At 53.7% G+C, this 20,938-nt stretch overlaps 1 protein-coding gene and 1 long non-coding RNA gene across 2 annotated transcripts; both read right to left on the minus strand.

The window, feature by feature from the left end:
- Positions 1 to 2,763: 2,763 nt before the first annotated feature.
- On the minus strand, positions 2,764 to 7,040 carry LOC117436535 (uncharacterized). The gene is made up of 3 exons (XR_004549868.1): positions 7,014 to 7,040; positions 3,922 to 4,021; positions 2,764 to 2,840 (listed from the first exon to the last, which is right to left on the minus strand). It is a non-coding gene; the product is annotated as an uncharacterized lncRNA (long non-coding RNA).
- A 1,626-nt stretch (positions 7,041 to 8,666) lies between these two features.
- LOC117436422 (hydrocephalus-inducing protein homolog) lies at positions 8,667 to 19,682 on the minus strand. Its single transcript, XM_034064473.1, has 7 exons — positions 19,667 to 19,682; positions 15,503 to 15,723; positions 13,718 to 13,837; positions 12,975 to 13,109; positions 12,226 to 12,425; positions 10,350 to 10,474; positions 8,667 to 8,878 (listed from the first exon to the last, which is right to left on the minus strand). The coding sequence occupies exons 2-7, from the start codon at positions 15,707 to 15,709 to the stop codon at positions 8,667 to 8,669; spliced, it is 999 nt and encodes a 332-aa protein (XP_033920364.1). The 5' UTR covers positions 15,710 to 15,723; positions 19,667 to 19,682.
- Positions 19,683 to 20,938: the final 1,256 nt, after the last annotated feature.

Genomic DNA, 20,938 nt, shown 5'->3' on the forward strand with positions numbered 1-20,938 from the left:
GGATGGTTCCTGCGGCAAAGCCACACGGGCTCGTCTGCCAGAGACCAAGGAAGCAACCAGAGGGCTGAGTTTGCCTGACAGCCCTGAAACCTCCAGGCCTGGCGCAGGTGCCCATGAGCTGCCCTATGGGCATATGGCATGGGAGAAAGCCAGGTGACCTTCCTGGCGAGCAGACAGGCAGTGCTCACCTTTGATGTTCCTGGGCAGGTCCAAGTGGATCCTGGGAAAGGTCCCTTCTCCTTTCAGGCAGACTTTTTCTGGCTCCAGGTGACCCACTTGGATCTGGAAAGCCCTGCAGAAGACTCCAGGCACTCCTGGCAGGTAATAGACTTTCAGCACTTGCTGCTTGCCAGGTTCAACATAACCCTGTGGGGCACAGAAGAGGGAGGAAGGTAGTGTACCAAAGAGGACTCAGTGGAGGGATGGCTCACACGACAGACACGCTGAGGACACAAGACAGCTTCTCATACATAAGGAAACATCAGACATCACCACCTCCAGCTTTCTTGTACCCAAACGCCTGAGTCTCCTACACCAAGATGCAGTATGTCCTTCAGAGGCCTCGCAAGGCTGCCCTCTGCTCAGCATGAGCACAGCTCTTCTGCTGACAGGGTTTACCCTCTGCTAGCCAGAGCCAGGCACAACAAACCAAAGCTCTTTCACCAGCTGCTCTGGAAGAGCACCGAAGGGCCTGCGCTTCCAGCAGGGCCAGCACCTCCTGGCAGCAGCTTTCAGGAGAGGACATCAGCGTGTCATCCCTCAGGCGGACAAGCACTGAGGAAGGTGGAAGCCACTCGGCCCTTTGCTTCCCCTTCCCATTGCAGAAGGGCACCAAGGCAGGAACACTGCTCCAGCTCTAAGACACCCAGGCAGGATGACAACTGGGAGGGAGTGATGCTCCAGTGATGGCACAACCAGAGAGCTCAGCACTCAGCTCCAAAGAGCTCCCGCAACCATCGTGCCTCCCACTGCTGGTTGCTGTAGGACAGCAGAGCCAGCGGCGGCCAAGGTCACTCAGGGGCTCCATTAGGATTGTGCTCGATGCACCTCCTCTGCCTCTGCAGCAATCGCTCACAGCCCCGTCTCTCCTGCCTGGTTTTGGATGGGGGTTGTGTGCTCATTCCCCCTATTTTCCCCCAAAACTCTCTCCTGGGCAGCCTGACACAGGCCGGGTGAAGCCCTTGTGCTACTCACCATGCTGGGCACGACCAGGGGCACGCCAGGCAGAGGGCTGGCTGCAGTGCCTGTGCCGGGGCTCAGCACCACAAAGGCAAATCCCAGCTTCCCACTGTTCTGCAGGGTCACTGCTGCTTCCAAGACTTTGTTAAACACCTGAGGAGAGGACAGAAGAGCAGGAAGTTACAGGTACACGTCTGCTGCTCACAATTTCATTCCTCTTCCATTGGGTTGAAAGCAAAGGAACACAGCCCAGAAGCAGGGAGCGCACAGGAGAGATGGGCACTGGGCTCTATGGGTTAACCCGGACAACCCGCGACTGCAGGGTACCTCTGAGCCCTACACAGGGACAGGTATTTGTGGCAGAGGTGCAATTACAACCATGGAAAGATCAGGAAGAAACCAAGGAGGGGACACAAGCCCTCTGCACTTGAAGGTGTCACCCAACAGCGAGCTGAAACACAGGAGGAGGCACTGAGGCATTTCAGGAGAAAAGGCACCTGCACACAAGTATTTGTGGGCAAAATACAAGCCAAAATGGAGATGGACAGGGCAACGCACACACGGCCAACAGCTGGAAACAGCTGTGGGGTTGTAACTGGAAAGTACAGTGAGGGTTATTCTGGGACATTCTATCCAGCTACAGTGACTGCAAGCACAAGTCAGCTGCCTCCTTGGCCGATGAATCAGGAGCATTAAAAGAGAGCACCTCCTTGCACCTCTGGCTTTAGGAGCCCATCAGCGGATGGACATCTGAGGGACACATCCCTCTGGAGAGCAACACTGGGATCCTGCCTGTCCCAGGAGGCAGCGTTAGTTCCCTCCAAGAGGAGGGATTCCCAGCTTTGGGCTGGGCTGGAGATGGCCATTAAACACCAGCTTGGAGCTATCACCCAAACGCTGGACTTCCGAGCCACAGAGCCAGCAGAGCAGCTGGGAAGGGGGCAGAGCCCTCGAGCCGGGGGGGCAGCAGCCCACCGGTCATGGCTGGAGACAAGGAGCTCTGACAAGAGCAGCGTGCGGCACCTGCAGCCCGCAGTCGATCTCGGTGGTGTCCAGGAGGTAGCTGATGCCTGAGGCCTCCCCATGCAGAGCCACCTCGTAGCAGGAGTCCAGAGCTCTCTCTGGATACACCACGCTGAAGGGAGCCTCAGGAACTCCTCTGTTGAGCAGGAGCACCTGCAGCAGCAGCAAGAAAGCAACATGGAAATACATGAAGAATCCTCTTTACTTACTGAAGGCTCACTTCTTTTCTACTTTAGCAATTAACATCTGTAAGAGGCAGAAGATGCTGAGCGCTGCTGCCAAATACAACAGGACAAGTTCTGCCTCAGGGCTTTTTCATGCAAAGCAGGGATAACTTCACACAAACAGAGCCACTCTGGCCTTATTCCCCTGACACAGAGCACTCCACTTGACCTGCAGTGGCAAGGACCTGCTCAGCACCACCAACTTGATTCAGACCCATCCCACACCTCCACCAGGCTCACTGCTGCCCACGAGCCATCCGGATCCACCCCATGCCCTGCCACCCGTCCTGCTCACCCCGTAGCTGTGGCTTGAGCCAACAAACACCTTCCCGACGCTCACCTGGTCGCAGCTGAGTTCCACCTGGGGCCCGACGCCTTCCCCGCTGATGCACAGGGGCAGCCTGGTCTCACAGCCTGTGGAGGGAAATCTCTGTGAGCGCAATTCCTTCTGCTACCCAGCACTTTCCAGGTTGTCTCAGTGCTGCTGCCGGTCCCTGGCCTGCATGGAACCACCTCCAGATGCTCCAGGAGAAGATACGGGACCCATCTCGTCCCTCAGGAGATCAGCCTTGGGGCTGGTTTCTCATTTCTAACCAACCCCCTGGGATGGTGTCTCAGAGAACCACAGAATGGTTTGTGTTGGAAAGGACCTCAAGATCATCCACTTCCAGCCCCTTGCCATGGACAGGGACACCTTCCACTAGACCAGGCTGCTCCAAGTCCCATCCAGCCTGAACTTGAACATTGCCAGGGACGGAGCAACTTCCTTGGGCAGCCTGTTCCAGTGCCTCACCACTCTCACAGCAAACAATTCCTTCTGGATATCTAAACTAAATCTCCCCTGTTTAAGCTCAAACCCATCACCCCTTGTCTCATCACTCCAGCCCTGGAAAACCAGCCCTCTCACTGAGCAGATCACATAAGCCAGACATGTACTGCTAACGTGCACAGCCCTTGGTGCAAAGGCAACCGAGACCTCAAGGCTTACAGGCAAACTCCAGGGTGGCTTCTTTCCCTCAGATTTGCTAGAGATGACAGAGCACAAGATCTTCAGTCTGAAAGCTGCTCTCAGCCACTGAAGCCTGAATCCTGGCTCAAATTTTGGACGAGATCTCACTGCCATCCCATTCTACTCTGCACACAAGGCGAGCAGCACCAGGAGGAGGAGAGAGCCACGCAACCAAGACTCATCTTGGAGGTAAATGGTCTACAGGCTCCTGGTGCTCCTTCATTAAAGCTGTGTGTGTTGCAAATGCTGGCAAACCCATGCCAGGAAAGCTTATTCCTTCACTGCTTTGTCTCTTCTGGGGTCAGGAAGCCAGAGCCAGGCATCCTGAGCCCTGGCCTCGGACAGGAGACCATCGGGAACCGCAGGGACAGCAGCATGTGCCAGCACTGTCCTCTTGAGCCCTCCAGAGATACACGAGATCCCAGTGGGCTGGAAGAGTGTTTGTACCTCCTCTGTGGGAACAGGAGCAGGAGGAAGGAGCTGTACCTGAGATGTCACAGTAGGCTGCCTCTTGGTAGACTCTGGCTTCTTTGGGCTTAAAGATCACCTTGATTTCAAGTGAAGAATTTGGCAAGATATCTCCCTCCTGAAACAGAAGTGACAGCAAACCATTTATCTTCAAACAGCACATTCTTGTTGCCACTACAGCCCTGTAAGCCTTTATTTAGAGCATCAGCAAAGGGCAAGGAGCAAGCGACACTTGTCAACAGAATTTAGAGGAGAGCTTGGAAGCAGCTGCAGAAACACCTTTCAAAGTCCCTCACCTTTACTGGCACCCGGAAGGGGCTTTTGTTACCCTCAGAAGAGACTGAGCTCTGGCTCAGGGATTTAAGTCTGGGCCACGCTACCAGTTTCTGCAACTGTCTGCTGCTTCCTCAGGGTCTTCTCTCTCTGCTGCTCTCCCACAGGATCCTGGCACTGGTGCTCAGGCCCAGGAAGCCTTGTCACACATTTCAGCAGGCACCCCTGGTTTCTATCTGCTCTCACTTCCTCCAACTGCTTTAAGCAAAGGCACCTCGTACAGCCCTTCAGCCCCTAGCATTACAAATACACTTGACGTAAGTAGCTACACCTCTGGCAACCGTAATAACGCTCTACAGGAATTCAATATTGAGTTGACAGAAGCAGATAAAAACAACAGAGTCATTTTTCTATCAGCACAGCCAGGCTCTGATTCCACTCTGCTCTTGGCTATTCTCAGGAATTTGTCCAGAAGAGCCTTGAACTGACTGGAGCCTCCAGCACTCCTGCAGCATCAGTATTTACTAGCTACGGTTCTGCCACTGACACAGCACTGACAGCTTAGAGGACAGCCCCACAAAAATTAAAGAGCTACAACATGGGAAGTTATTGGCCTGCAGCTGCAAGTAGTTCCCTGATGCACAACCTGCTCTGAGTCAGGAGAACACGGGCAAGGACAGGCAGAGAAGAACCCTTTCAAACACCAACCGCCAGTAACTGCAAAAGTCTGAAAGAGTAAAGTCACTTGGATTCTTCTCAAAACCTGCACAAAGTCCCCATGTGGGACAGGAGACACTGCCCATGACACAAAGCCCTTGCTGCCCCAGCCTCCTCCCATTCCTGCATCCCCATTCCTCTAGCCAGGGCAGCTGGAGCTGGCTCAGTGCCTCAAGGCATCTGTCTGACTCTGCAGTTGATCCCAGCCCCACATAGCCCAAACTCAACATCACAATGCTGAGCTGCCACTGCACCAAAAAGTACAGCTTCAGCAAGAACCTGGAGAACACTGCAAAGGTGCATCTCAAACACTGAGGAGTGCAAAGGAGAGCCCGGCAGGGTTACTGCGAGTGCCCAAGGCCCTGGGGGCATGATTTGCTCCATACCGAGACCACACTGACTGCTGGCATCATTCTGTACACACTCTTTAACTAGTGCAGGAGGGAGCTTAGAGCTTTGGGCACGTGCCATTGCTTCCTTTACAAGCTAATCAGAGGAGGGTGCAGCACACACACCCCCTTGCCAGGGATGATGCCTTGCTGACCACCAAGCACCACAAAGCCATCCAGTGAGGCACCACGATCATCACAAGGGACACATCTCCATACATCCAAGGTGCTGCTGGGTCCCAAGGCACAGCCAGATTACACTTCTCTAAGGCACCTGAGGAACAAGCTTATGGGCTAGCACTAAAGCCTCTCCTTTTCTAGGGATCAGCACAGCTCTCAGGAACAATCCTGATACAGCACCCCCACTGGAGCCTTGCATTCATAGCCTCCATCCCAAGAGAACTGACCCAACACTTAACAGGCTCAAGAGCAAGACTCTCCATGGGAAAAGGATTGTTCCATAAAGAATGGAATTCATGGAAATCAAGAGACTGATAACACTGCACAAGACAGCAGGGGAGAGACTCCTGTAGGAGCCTGCTTTGATTCAGCCCTACAGCAAACCATCTATCAGGAACACAGCCATTTAGGAAAGGTTTCCACTCACAGCTTGGGGCCAAGCTACACTTCACGTCTCTGCATCATCGCATCTTGATGTGGACAGGACTCAGCCACAATTCCAGACCTCCCCTTAATGCACCTCAGGAGCTCAAGAGCAGCTTAAGCTCATTGTGGAGACACAGCAACTGGAATGAAGCAGGAGCCCTGGGGCACACTCCAGAACCAGCTCACACACCACAGGATGCTCTGAAGGCTCAGCTCAGCAGCTCCCACTCTCCCCAATATCCCTGCTGCTCTGACACAGTCTCTTGCTCACATCGTGCTGCTGCCAGCTACAGTGCTGTGAGACCGCACTTGTGCTGGCACTGGTGGCTCTCAGCCTTACATGCGCTGCAGGAGCAAGCAAGAAGAGAACAGCAGCCCCTTCCTCAAAAACAAAATCAAAACATAAACTAGTTTCACCCACTGGAAAAGAAAGAAGAGGTTGGGATTATTCCAGGCTTCACTCCAAGATGAGAAGGGATGTTGCCCTGCTCAGACAGCAGCCATTCTTCAGCTCCGACCATGCAAATACCCACAATGGCTCTGGCTGATTGAAGGACATGGGGGTTTTGCTTGCATCACCAGGAAAGTGAGCAGTTTTCTCTACCTATCTGCAGTAGAACTCAAAAAGCTTGTTTAAACCTGCCAGCCTCGTGTCCAGGCTCACAGATGGCACTGGAAGGGACACTCAGATGTGCTATACATCCAGGTCTTAGGAATGGATTGCTGTCCCCCCGATTAAACTTGGGCTCAATTTGGACTCCTTTCCACAGGAGATCATTTCATTCTGCAGGTCAGGATGTGAACTAACAGTGCACCAGTGGCCTTTCTTCACCCCCATGCGCTACGTGGAAATGTGTCCTTACAGAGAGTAACTGATACCTCTGAACACTGTGAGGACACTCATGAAGTGCCCTTGAGTCACAGCCCTTGCAGCAGAGCCCAGCCTGGGGTCGGCTCTTGCTGCTGCTCAGAAATGCTTTCTGCAACAAGCGCCACCAGCCTCACCAGAAACCTGATGTCTCCTCTCTTGGCACATGGAGCAGCTGACGTGGGATCTGCCAAGGGACCTCATTCAGAGAGGAGAAGGACGAGGAGCAGGAAGGGAGGTTCTCAGCCATCACTTACCATGGGCACAATGGTGAAAATATCACTGCAGAAAGGCGTGGAGTCTCCCTGCACATCTGTCCCCTGGCTCTGGGAGGTGCAGACGGGAAGGGAAGGGTGTTCTCTGAGAGGGGGGACCACCCCATGCTCCTTAGGAACATCAACCAGCTTGTCCTCTTCCTGTCTCTGCAGCCTGTGCCATGGGAGAGACGAACCAAGCAGATCATTGAAGAAGCAGCAGATTTGCAGAGCCTGTCGTGTCCGTGCACGACCAGCAAAGCACTTGGTGAGGAAGAGCAGCAGCTCAGCACGGGGCTGACCCTGAGACACAGGCTCCCCCATGGATCCCATTATTCCCAGCACAGCAGCCAGTTTTACTGCTCACTGACAAGCTCATCAGAGGTTTCTTAAAGCTGGCAGCCCTCAAGAAAAAGCCTCCTGCACTGGGAGGGGAGAAGCAACCGGGTTTCAGCTGCACGTTACCAGCAGCACACTTTTCCCCTTCCCTTTTGCACCCACAAGGATGAGGAGACAGTATCTGCACTGCCTTGCGCCAGAGGATCCCGGTGCACTTCCAAAGCAAACCAATGGGTTTAGCATCCCACCACTTCAGTGACACAAATGGGTTTCTGTGCATGAAAACAGAGGTGCCAAGAGAGGAAGGGACTTTGCCCAGCATCACCCAGGAAAGAAGTCAGCATCTCTGAATGCAAACCCTACGCTGAGACTCGAACCACCTCATCTTTTCCCTCATTTTGGCCTCCTCTGCAGAGATGCAATGCAGTTAACCTCTGCCTTTATTGCTGGTTGCAGCAGAAATCATTCTAGTGGTTAGAGATCACAAGTGGGAGATGAGAGGGGAGCAGTGCTGCACAGTGGCTGCTCCTTAATGGGAGCCTGAAAAGTTGCACAAGGATTCCCCAAGTCACAGAAGCTTTTAAGTCTCATTTCCAGTTCATCCCCCCAGGCTGTCAGTGTTTCTCTGCTGCCTGAAATGGCAATTTCAAAGCTTCACCAGAGGCACCCTTGGAAGAACCTGCCCCATCTCTCACCACCAGGACACAGGTTGCTGAAGCCCAAAAGCACTTCCAAGTCCTGGCTGCCCTCCCTTCCCTGCACAGCCCTCCCCCTCCACATCTGCCCAGCTGAGGAGCAAGGCCAGAAACACCTCCTTGGGCCAGAAACCAGGACACTGGAAGGCAATTCCCCAGCCTACAGCAGGACGGCCTCCACCTTCTGGGCCAACCGAGCACTGTATCCTGCATGTGGCTGGAAAAGGAGCCTGACACCTTAGCAAAGAAGAAACTGCTTGAGTATCATAAGAGTTGTGCCACCTGCAGCTCTTCAGTGCTACTGCTCAGTGCAGTCCCAGGTACCGAGTGCTGACACCTGCCTCAGTCTCATGGACCCTCCACAGTGCACGCAGCTCTGAACTCAATAGTTTGTGGCTCCCAAACATGAATTTGCCCTCTGAGGCAAGCCAGTGATTGCAATCAACCTTCTCTCCCCAAAACATCATCCTCAGCTGTAGCACGGGTGGGACTGGAATGGCAAGGGTTAAGCTCCACACTGTGCATGGCTCTGTCTGCCCTAATCCCTTCAAAAGCCCCAAGAGCCCTCTGAGGCTGTGTGTTAGTTTTCCCCTGGTGCATCTATCTTGCTGGGAGGAATCTCTCAAACAAACCTCAGCTTCTGCCGCTCCTCCTCTTCCTCATCAACAAAACGCTTCCACTGGAAGTGGGCCGTGATGCCACTCTGGTTGTGGATGACCAGGGAACTTTGCTTTGACAGCGTGAGGGAAGTCTTCTCAACTGTCAAGGAGCTCTTGTCAAGCCTGATGTCGGCATTTACAGCTGTTCCACAGAGGCTTTTGTGAACATCTTCACCTGGAACAAAGCAAAGGCAAAGTCTTGGCTCATCTCACTTGCTGATGGAAGTACAAGGAACGGGGCAATCTGCAGGCAACAGGAGAAAGAGCTGCAGTTCTGAGCTGCATCAGCAGTTCCCCAGATCAGGACATTTATCGTATCCTGACAGCTGCACATGAGATGGCATGAGGATGTCCTGGCACCACCTTAGGCACCTTATTTTGGGGGGTGTTCGTGGAGAATTATCCCCAAGGTGACAGCATTTACAGTGAGACTTTGCAGATGTGCCCGGGTGCCCTTTGGGCTGCCATCCCACTCAGGTCATAGGGAATTCTACATCCAAGTCACTCAGTGATTCTGAGGAGCCCCACCTCAGTCATGGCTTGCCCAGGCTCTCCTGCAGGCAGGAGATGCCCCCACTCTCGTGTCATCCTCATCTCCTGCTCCTCAAATATTGGCCATAGCTCTCATCTCAGAAACCAAGCAGGAGCATTTGAAATGAAATGGACAAGGGCAGAAAGAACAATGGCAAGTACAGAGCAGCTTCTGTGCTGAGCTCTGCACTCAACAGGGTGCTATGGGGCCCTCGGATCCATCTGCCAACTCCTTCTTTTGCTCCTGCTGCTGTCACAGCCAAGTGCCTCACCACTGCCAGCACATTCTCCCTTGTCAAATGTGCTGCTGTTACCACTTCACCACTGGAGAAGTGAGTCCCTTCACTAGGGTAAGTGTCCGCTGGAAAGCTGGAGACTTCCAGCATCGGAGCAACACGCACAGCAGCACAGCCATTCCCAAGGGTTTCTCCAAGGTCCTGTTCACCACCTACCTTCAGACATCATTACACCCTCACATTACTGACTCCAGCCCTAGCAGCAGCTTCTTCCTAAGCCTCACCATTAAATAACTGCTGCTCACAAGGGGGGTTCCACAGAATCATTCCCAGGCTACAGCAAAGCTCAGAGCACCCTAATAGCTACTGCTGCCACACTCACTGCTCCTCACAGTCACAAGTCCTCAGCATAGCCCAGCTCTCGGCAGAGCACCCACTGTACCCGTGCATCACATCACAAGAAGAGGGTCTCTACCTCAAAGGCCTTGACAGGAACTGTAACACAACACATCAGGATGAAAAGCAATGACCAGTCAGGAGAGCTCTATGGGACAAGTTGTAGGCTCTTCAGACAGCTCTCTTGCACATTAAAAGCCATCTCCTTTTCAATCAGGCTCCTTGCTATGCCTTCTTCCCCAGCGGAGCACCCAGAATATTCCCCATCGCCCCCTGTGCACTGTGCTTAGGAAGATCTGCTGCCTTGTTACAGGCTGAAATATTCCAGCACAGCAATATCTGGCAGCCAGCATGGAAGCTTTGCTCTACCCAGCGTGAAGGAGTCTTGCAGAAGGGATTCAACAGGACAATGAAGCCATCAGACGATGATGGCAGACACTGCTCTCTTTGGAAGGACACACCGAGGGTGCACAAAGCACTTACCAGTGTCATAGTGAACAATCATGGGACTTGTATAAACACCGGTCTTTGGTGGGTGAAATTCCACCGTGACTTGCATCGCTTCTCCAACGCCAAGAGTCCCAATGGAGGGATCCACAGAGAAAGGGCTGCAACACAAAGAGAGAGATCTGGGCCCTCCGTTAACTTTGCAGTCTAGTTCACTTCAGCTCTCTTGTGCAAGCAAGGAGCAAGCAAACCACAGGCGGTACAAGAAAACCAGAGCATCCAGGATCAGAAACAGAGCGGGTGACTCTCCCTGCTGAAGAATCCCATGCAGAAGAACCCTGCAGAGGATCCCGTGGTATAACATGACCTCAGCCCCCCATCCTCTGCACACACTTCTCAGCTCTTCACCTCTGCCATCCAGTTACTCACAATTCTACGGTTTTTGTGTAGCTCACTTAAACTTTTGTAATGCTTCCCATTTCTTTATTGCAAATCGGGACTGAAATAGTTCATTGCTGAAGTTCGGGAACTCTTAAAACCCTTGCCAAGGAGCTCTCAACACATGCTCTGTCACCCAGTAGAGTAGTTGGCAAGTGCATTGCAAACAGATGCTAGACTTCACTGGGTACTTATTGTGGTGGTGACAACTAGGCCTGGAAATCCCGGAAGGAAACTGTACAGTGATTTACAAGTTCCTGCCCATGGAGCTCCACAGGGAAAAGCAGCAGCCTGCTTAAAGAGCACCCTAGAAGCCTGCTTAAACAGCCTTGCCAGCCTTTGGCAGAAGCTCCTCTCAGACCCTCGTGTTTCACAGGAGACAAGTTGAAAGTCTTCTGAATCCCGTTTCCTGGAGAAGAAACTGAAGCAGCTCAGGTGCACCAACTGAGACGCAGCAGGTCTTTGGTGCGTTCTTAACCTCAGCTCCTGTGCTGAGACCTCTGGGACCAAGCAACTCTCATCTCCCAGCCAACTGAACCGCCTGCCTTGCGGATGCAGTGTCAAAAACACATTCCCCTCTCCAGTGCAGCAAACTGGAAAACCAGTGACTGGCTTCTGAGACCAACAGGAACAGGACAGGCTGTCTGCAACACAGTTCACCTCAGGCATTGGATGACGGGACCACCAGACTACCGTGAACTTGTGGCCTCCAGAGACCGGGTGTACTTGGTTCCTAGTGGTATGGAACCATTTCAGAAGGTTATTTGTGACCACAAGGGTGCAAACCAGCTACTCAGCTACTTGAGCCCTCTCCAGGAAATGTGGGAGAGAGACAGCTCCAGGAGAAAAGGCCCCCAACCCTTTGCAAATGCACCAGGCACTTGGAGCATCTTTCACCTGCGCCGTCCTTAGCTTTCCGGTAGTCCACTTCTGAAGCCACCACCTGCTCCTCTCCACTTCAGAGCTCATTCTGCTTAGGCATATTTGGTCCCAGGCACCAGACCAAGCCCACAGGAAAACAAAGGCCCTGGACCACACACTCTTATTGCCAGGGCCTCCATAGCAATTGCTTTCATCTATGATCTCTGCTTGCTAATATAGACATAGCTGCTGAGCAACTCTTCAGTGCCTCTCTCCAGCTCATTGCTTGCCCATTTCTTGATGCTGCCTTTGGGCTCCGTGACCTGAGCCCCTCGAGCTGTCCTCTGCCACACAGCACCTTCTGCAGCACTCCAGCTGCCTTCCTACCTTGGCTCTTCCAATCCAAAAGCATCAGATCTGCAAGATGCTGCCTTGCAGACACCACTGCACTGTAAAACTTGCTTGCAGAGCTTTCTCAAAACACCGTAAGCAATGGCAAACCCCACGTGTCCTGCCCATGTCCAGCACCTCAGATGCTCTGCCTCCTTTTTCTCACTGTTTACAACTCCATGAGCACGCAACAGTGTTTTGCACAAGAGATGAGCTCCTTTACCTCAGAGTGGTGATGCTGTAGCAAGCCTCCCGCTTCCCCACGTTGCGCACCAGCAGAGTCTTCTGGGTGCTAAACCTGACTGGACACTTGGAGAAGTTCAGCTGCTCAGGGAAGTCCAGGCTGGCTCGGGCACCTATGGCTCGGATAGGCACAAAGAACTTCTCCCTCTCTGTGATGATGATAAGCTCCTCAAAATAATCCTGCAGGGAAAGAAACAAGCTCAGCACAGTGCCTTTAGCACCATGTCTGTGCCAGAAGAACTGCTGGTGGTTTCTGTGACTCTCACAGTAGCATTCGATAATGTACTCGCACTTTTTACCTTCATGGCCTTTCATTACAGATTATTTCACAAGCAGGGGCAGCCAGGGACCATGGGGCAGATCCTCTGTAGTTTTCTAGAGGCATGCTGCTTGAGGATAGGACAGACTATTCAACTACATTTAAGCAGCAAACACAAGATGAGTAAAAGGCCATGCACAGGCAGCAGACTCTCAGCCCTCAAGCCAACAGACATTACATTAAATATTCCACCACTGAAGGACAAAAGAGCCTGAAACAGGCAAGAGCCTCCAGCCTATGGGAGCACAACCTTCAGCACCAGCAAAGAGTCTCCCCCAGGTCTAGATCCAGTGCAACCCCACTGAACCCAGGACACTTCTTCAAAACCCACACCAGATGCCTGCTTTGGAATCCAGCCCTGCAGGTTCACCTCCCCTCAAGGCATCATCTCTCGGGACTTCCACTCTCACCTTGTTCTCATCAGGTCGGAAAAGGATGCGGTAGGTTGAAGACGTGCCCGGGGCTACCTTATAGTCCTCATCACTCGGGCTGATCAACTCAAAGTAAGGAGAGTTCCCCAGGATGACGTTCAGCAGACGAGGAACCTGCACGAAAGACACACAACTATGATTTTGTCACTTGGGGAAACTTGAGAAGGGACCAGGACAGGCCACGTGACAGCCTCCTTACCACCTTCCCAAAACACTTTTAGCTCTGAAGGTACACGCACGGAACACACAAGGCTGGACTTGAATCCCCTTTAACTGCTCCTGCTAAGCTAGCCTCTTTCCACTGCTCTTCCCTGTGCTTTGACAGGCACTTGCACACAGGTGGCTGAACAGGCTGAGAGAGGAAAACATGGCCTGCCAGAAACCAAGACTGACCAAAGAGCCACCAGGACACGGTGCACACTCGAGGTAAAGCATGACAGCAGGCAAGAACTGCACAGCCCTCGACAATCCCATCAGTCCAGGGCTTTCAAGGGGAAGCATGCTGGCTCAAAGAGCTCCTTTGGGTAGATACCACCAGTGCACGGCCAAAACCAGAATCCCCAGCATGGGAACATTTCCCCATCTTGCAGAATAACGCTGGTGAGACATTTTATTCTGCATGCGCTGCACTGCAACAGGGAACTTGCTCTGCTGCACACCATGTGAATTCCACTGCTCTCCTCTTCCAGCCCAGTGCTCAACCTCCACAGCCCAGCACTTACCCTGTCTTTGTTCCTCAGAGCTAGCGATGCTATGTAGAACTGGTGGGGAATGTAGTTCTCAAACACCACCTCGGATGGGAAAGGCTGGAACGACCTCTGGTCCCGATCAACTGCTGAGAACTGCAGATGCAAGACAGAGCAGAGAGAGCTTCAGCTGCTGGGAGAAAGATTAACGAAGGAAGATCCCACACTCATCTCCAGTAAATACAGTCTCTTGGTGACTACATCTGCCCAGCTCACGCTAGGAGATGGCAGCTCACCCACCTCTGCTCTCAGCTCAGCAAAGGGTTCTGGACCATGTTGAGCAGCCTCAAGCTAAGAAGCTCTTTTGGAGGCTCTTTCTGCAGGTTGCCTTCTCCAACAGGCAAAGCAGCGCTCACCTCCAGCAGAGCCCTCTGCTAAGCTGCTCGCTCAACTCCAGACACTTGCTGGAACAGCCACCAGCACTCGGGGAGCAAGCAAAACCCAGCAGTTTCCATGAGCCTCCACAGGAAACAAGTTGCAGGTGAACTTCCCTCTGGGACAGCGACACTGAGTCCCACACATCCCACATATCTTTTTTTGATGGAGAGCCGAGAAACCAGGCGGAAGACACCAGTACCAGGGAGGAAAGGCCAACAAGAAAGTAACAGGGCAGTTGGGAAACAGATAAATGAGGTGAATGCTGGATGGGGATGAAGTTCAGCTCTTTCCCCAGCATTACTGGGCAACCTGAGCTAGGCTGCAATTCGTATCCCCTTTCCCCAGGAGCTTTAAAGTTGCTGCTTCACTGTATTCTATCACTGCTGGTTTATTTAACAGCACTGCAGAAGCAGCTCTGAAAAGTACACACAAAGAACAAATGCTGACCCAGCAGAGGCTTTACTTGGAGATAATTCCTCCCTGCTTGGTCTCCCCTCTCCCAGCTGCACTGCTGCCACTCGAGACACACAGGCAGGTCTCCCACTGCCCCACAAAAGCCACGGTCAGGCTGAGGCCAGAAGCTGTAGCACTGCCAGTTATTTGGGCGCCCGTCTTACGTGTTCCCACCTCGTGTGCTGTCTGGGACAACCCTGAACTGATGTGCTACAGCTCACTTGCTGGCAACTTTCTGCTCAACAGCCCTACCTCAGTCGTCCACCCACCTGGACTGGCTGTTACACTGAGCAGTCCTGCAAGAAAAGTGGCTTTAAACATCCATCTAAGAGAGCACTGATCCAGGGAAAGCTCATCCACTCTCCTCTGCCCAGGGCGATTCCCCGGCTATCCAGCAGCCTGAAAACTCAAACACCCTGGAAGGCTCCCACGCCTTCTTCCAACCCATTCATGCATTGACGCAATTGGGTTTCTTACAGCTTAAGTAATTGCCACAGGCCCTCAGCCTTCAAAGGCCACTACTGCCACCACTGAGGGAGTCCTGTGACCCCAAGCACGTGGCAGTTGACTACACCAAAGCCAGAGGTGGGTCTTTGAACAGCAGGATGAGAAATAGCAGCTCCTGCCCTTGTGTCCTGCCCCAGCCCTACCCCCAGTAGCGTGCTTTAGCGATGGTAGCTCAACTCCAGCAAAACCCACCAACTGCAGCACAGGTTCCATTGCTTCCTGCAGATCAGAACTTCAATGGCTCACTGCAAACACACGTTTTGCCTTTCCCCCAGCAGAAAGAACTCCACCACCACCAGTAGGAAATGACAACAGGACCTAATCATCAAGCTGCTTGGGTGAGCTGGAGGCAAGTCAGCCACAAGCACGTGCCCTCTTCAAATAGCACGTCAAACAGCAAGGAAAATGCCAGGGAAAGGATACCTTTTGATGGCAGACTTCACCCATGTCCCGAAGCTGGGCAGTCCGGGGCCGCCTCATCTCCCGAGGCCTCGCCAGCCTTTGCTTGCTGCTGAGAGACTCTTCTGCCTCTCTGACCAGCTTGGGATTACGAGATGCTACCACTCTGCTCTGGAATCCATCCGCCCTTCTGGAGGACCTCATGGGCCGGGGGGTCTTGCCACTGGCCATGTCGCAGAGCTCACCTGGAAGAAGCAACAATTGGACAATCCACAACCCCAGAACCTTAAAACCCCACACCCATGGAAGCCTGGAACCCTGCAACCTTAGGGAAGGGCCCTTAAAACTCACCCACTCCCAACCCCCTGCCACGGCCACAGACACCTTCCACTAGAGCAGCTTGCTCCAAGGCCCATCCGACCTGGCCTTGAACACTGCCAGGGATGGGGCAGCCACAGCTTCTCTGGGCAATCTGTGCCAGGGCCTCGCCATTCCTGGCACACCCAAAGGACACAGCCGTGTCTCCAGCCTCTGGCATCCTTCCTAAGCGCAGAACGCAGGGATGGCCTCCCCACCCTCACTCATCATTAGACCACATTTAGGCTCCATTCATAGACGTAAAACCCCACAACAGACAGCCCCTGAGCCAAAACAGCCTTTTGCTCTGGGTGCAGTCCCACCAGCCACGGAGACACACCAGGGGCTGCTGGCACTTCTCACCCTTTCTGCAAGGAGCCTTCTGCTGATGTTTCTAACTAACTCAGCACAGAGCTCAAGACTCTGGTTAAGAACCAGAGTTTCTCAAGGCTACTTTGCCTGCTTGAAGTTACAAAGATTAGCTGGCAAAAACGGCTCCTTCCAGGCAGGAAACCACCCCACTGCCCAAGAGCACTTCTCCATGCAGAAGGATGCCCTCATTGTCACTTGGTAACACCCAAACTCGAGGCTCCCTACAGGCATTCCAGGCTGCCACAGCAGGAAAGAAGCAGGAAACCATCAAAGGCACAGGAGCAATTAGCTCAAATCTAAGGAAAATCCAGGAGGATATTCCCTCCTGCTTCCCTGTGTTCCACAGCACCTCTGTTGTGTGCACTTGCTCTACACAGCAAGACAGCATCTAGGCAAAGATGGCCATTCCCTGCCCCTCGACTCTCCCCCACACCCTGCACGCAAGGCAATCACTTCATGCCTTTACGCCCAAGACAGCTACAGCACGGCACAAACGGTGTTTGTGGTGCTGGGCCCTTGGCAGCTTCAGGAAACAAGGCTACCGGTTCCTTTTGTTCTTGCAACAAACACCAGAGCTCTGCACTGCCTCTGCTCAGGAGGACCTGCTGCAGCAAGAGCTGGCCTTTAAAGCTGGAAAGAACTGCTTGTCAGGGGAGAAACCTCATGGGGATGATCCAACATTCATCTGATTTCAGGGTTTATTACCGGCTCTTAACTGCCTCATTCGTCCCAATTCTCCAAACTGTGATTTCACTTCACTTGAAACGAATCCTGTCGTCACCCCCACAACGCTTATTTCCAGAGGGCTTCCAACCTCCACAGCCCGGCCAGCCCAGCAGCTTCCCCTGAGCCCTGGAGCAAGGCTCTTCCCCAGCCCCAGAGCCCGCAGGGACCAGCCTCCCAGAGCAGCAGGAAAGGAGCACAACGGAGCAATCGGGCACATCTCCCTGCAGGGGCAGGACAAACCAGCACCCAGGACACAGCACCCCTCCAGCCCACCACCCCGGGGCTCCCTGCTCCCCACCTCACACAGACAAGGCTCCCTTTGCTGCAGGACCTACAGCCTAGCTCCAAGTCTCTACCATCGCTGCAAGCCGCACGGCAGTTCCACAGCCCCTTCAAGCCCTTCTACCTGCCCAGCCCTGCTCTTAGCCCAGGGGTGTTTAAATCCTGCGGCTATCACACAACTGCCCCATCCCTGCTGCCAACGGAGCTGCCTCCTCCCTGCCCAGGGCCAGACGCTACCTCAGCACGGGTGATTCACGCTTCTCCTGGAGGATTCCTCCCTGCAGGGCCTTGGCTCCCCAATGCCCTCGCACTGCTCGGCACCTGTGGGCAGCTGGAGGGACAGGAGCCGCCTCGGTGGGGATGCTGCCCACCAGCACAGCAGGGAACTGCTGCTGGGCTGCCAACAGCCAGGGGAACCTGGGCACCAAAGGACAGGGCTGGCACCTGGGCTGCCCAGCCCCTCTCCTCAACGCTCTGGCTTTGCCAGCTAGGGCAGGGTTTCACCAGCGCCTCCACGAAGCAGAGCTCAGAGCCTGACAGTAGCTCAAGCCTGCTCCTGCCTCAGTGCATTGAGCAGCAGCAGCTCCCTCTATGTCACAATAGGAGAGGTCCACACCCCCCGGAAAGAACGTGCTCACCCTCCCGCACCACTTCCACACCAAGGCCACCACCACTTGTGGCTCTGGGATTTCTCCAGCTCCAGGCTGGAGTGGAGACCCTGCTGCTTCCTGCCTTGAGCTCTCTCGCTATCACTGTCGGCCGCCTTGTCTCTCCTCTGCTGGCTTCCACGGCCACTGCAGGGCCTTGCTAAAGTTACAGCCTTGCAGATCCCTGCAGCCCCCCTACGCCTTCAATGTCTGCCCCGCACTGAAGGGCTGCAGCACCATTAAAGTGCACCTTACAGCACCAGTTGTTCACGCTCCGTGAGCGGCAGATAAATTGGTTTATACACTGCACATGAGCCAATCATTTCCCTGCTGCAGGAGTAAAGAAAAAAGCTTCCACACTGACTACAAAGCAACCATTTAATTCCTATTTTGCTGGCCCAGGAGGAGCCCACTCACACCAGGGCCATGGCCAGGCTGCCTTTGGGGTGACCCCTCTTGCTGTCCCTGCTGAGCACCCATCCATCACTTTGTACCCATTCAGCCTGCGCACACGGGCACACGCACCAGCCAAGGCCACCCAGCTTCCTGGGGCATCTCAGCTGCCAGGAGCCTCACACGTTTTCAGCACAGCCTTTGCCAGAAACAAAACCTTCCCATGAGACTCTCGGCCACAGGCAAAGCAAATCCTCACGTCTGCTTGGTGGGGAACGTGGAGCCCTCACTTTGAAACCAACACTCAGCATCTGGGGGTTTACAAACCAGCCAGGGAGGAGATGAGCCCCGAGTGCTAACTGGCTCTCCAGGCAGCCAGCCTGTGGAAACACTCCAAAACATGTCCCGCATCATGTCCAGCCACGAATCCAGGTGAAAACTGGAGAGCTCAAGCAAAGGCTTCTCTCCTCCTTTCCTAAATCCAGACAGCATTTCAAATACCCCAGTTTGGAGACCCTGATGTCAGCTGTGCAGTCAAATCTGAACTGAGGAACTGTTTTCCCTCCATCACTTTTTAAAACAAAACAGAAGTAACTTGGGCCCAACAAGTGTAATGCCTCCTTGCTCTTCTGCTCCCTTCACACTGTGAAACCATTTAACCCAGCAGCTGCCTTGCTGCAAATTTCAGAACATTCAAGAAGTTACTCACAGCTCAGGGGCAATCTCTGACACGAGCAGGGCAGCAACCGAGGCTGTGACTGCCAGGAGACAGGGCACAGAAAGATGGGCGCATTCTGGATGGAGGTTCGGGCCCAATTCAGCAAGGTACTGGCACCACGTCTCAGGTTAAACAGGAAAGGGGACAGATGTCAGGGGCACTGATAACTGTGCAGCAGCTACAGAATGGTTCAACAGTCGTTCCTGGGGCTGACACTGCCTTAATCCTAACTGCCTTGGCCTCATGTCTCCACTGGCAGCTAAAAACCATCAAAGTCACCACGATACTGAGGACAGAAACATCCTACAGTACCCCCACACTGCAGGACCAGGGCTTAGTCAAAGTCACGCAGCCAGAGCAGGGCTCAGTCTCACTTCCCTCACACCCAGCTCTTCTCTCCCTCCTGCCAGGGCCTTCTCCAGGCCACCCAGCACCAAGACACACCACAGCCTAGGGAGTACAGGCTCCTCCTCTCCTCCCCCAAGATACAGAGCTTCCTTCAGAGCCTGAGCACATGGCAGCTCTTTACTTCCTGGCATCACACACATTTGAAACCACAGCTTACACCCGAGCACCCACAGCCCAGCAAGGATCCTCCCATGGTCAGCTCCAAGGACCACACCAGCTGCCACAAGCGCTCCTTCCCTCCACCTTCTCCTGAGCAAGACAAACAACAGCCCTCACGTGCTTTACCTGCTCCACCACAGCTTGGTTGGCATCTGCAGCTTCAGACATCCCATGGCAGCTCCACTTGCAGCAGGACTGGGCTCCTGGGCTCCTGCCTTTGCAGCAAGCTGGTCATCCACAGCAGGGCTAATACTTCTCCTGTGGGGCACCTTCAAACACCGGCACGTGGGTCTGTGATTTGAAGCAAGGGAGAGAAAGATCAGACCAGGAGACACAGGGAGGGGACAAGCCCAGCCCGTGACCTGCCTTTCAACCTGAGCCCACAGGAGCACCGGCCACAACCCCAGCACCTACGAAGCCCCACAGGCTCTTCAGAAGCTGTGAAAGGAGCAGCTTGGGTTATTTATCACTTGGGAAGCACTGGAGGGACAGGCCCATCTCTTGCTGCTGACAGGCAGCTGGGGCAGCTCCCTGCAGCACGCACGCTGTGCTCAGAGGTGCTGGGCAGGCTGCAGGCACAAGCCCTGCTGATGCAACGGAGATTCCAAACTGAAGCAGGCACCAAGAAATAAAAGCAAAGATGAATGTGGCTTTACCTGCCCCGGGCAGGTGCCTTCACAGGCCCATTACAACCATGCCACAGCCACAACTGTCTGAACTCAAGCAAAACCCCAAAGCAATTCGTTGCTCTGCTCAAGAATGGACCACTGGATTGTCCTTTTGCTTAGTCAACTATTTGACTGCATTTGTACCTGAAAGTCTTTGGCCAAAAACACTGGGAGTTTTGTCAAACAACAGCTGTGCAGAGGCTCTCCTGGGCTGGAACCCAAGCCAGGGCTTTGATTTTTAAACAGGGCAGCCAGTGCATCCCTTACGAGAGCCTCTGCTCTCTGCCATGCAGGTTACTGTCAGACTCTACAGCTCTGATGGGATCGAGACCTCCGTGCTGACTGCCAGCACATCCCCTCTGGGCACTGGGAGCAGAGGGGCAGATCTTCATTTTCCACAGAATCCCAAGGGTTGGAAGGGACCTCAAAAGATCATCTAGTCCAACCCCCTGCAAGAGCAGGGTAACCTAGAGTACATCACACAGGAACTTGTCCAGGCAGGCCTTGAATATCTCCAGTGGAGGAGACTCCACAACCCCCCTGGGCAACCTCTTCCAGTGCTCTGTCACTCTCACAGTAAAGGAGTTCTTCCTGACGTTCACATGGAACCTCCTAATGCTCCAGTTTACACCCATTGCCCCTTGTCCTATCCCTGGATATCACTGAAAAAAACCATCATTCTGACACCCACCCTTTACATATCTGTAAACATTGATCCTCACGAGCAGCT

Source organism: Melopsittacus undulatus, chromosome 7, assembly GCF_012275295.1.
Source record: "Melopsittacus undulatus isolate bMelUnd1 chromosome 7, bMelUnd1.mat.Z, whole genome shotgun sequence".
NCBI lineage: Eukaryota > Metazoa > Chordata > Aves > Psittaciformes > Psittaculidae > Melopsittacus > Melopsittacus undulatus.

What these genes read in the sequence shown, in the direction of transcription:
- LOC117436422 (XM_034064473.1), bottom strand. Translation starts at nt 15,709, where the DNA reads ATGGCCAGTGGCAAGACCCCCCGGCCCATGAGGTCCTCCAGAAGGGCG. An exon ending in GTGAAGTCTGCCATCAAAAG is followed by an intron (nt 13,838 to 15,502) that starts GTATCCTTTCCC and finishes TTGCATCTGCAG; the next exon opens with TTCTCAGCAGTTGATCGGGA. An exon ending in TACAGCATCACCACTCTGAG is followed by an intron (nt 10,475 to 12,225) that starts GTAAAGGAGCTC and finishes TTTGTGTTGCAG; the next exon opens with CCCTTTCTCTGTGGATCCCT.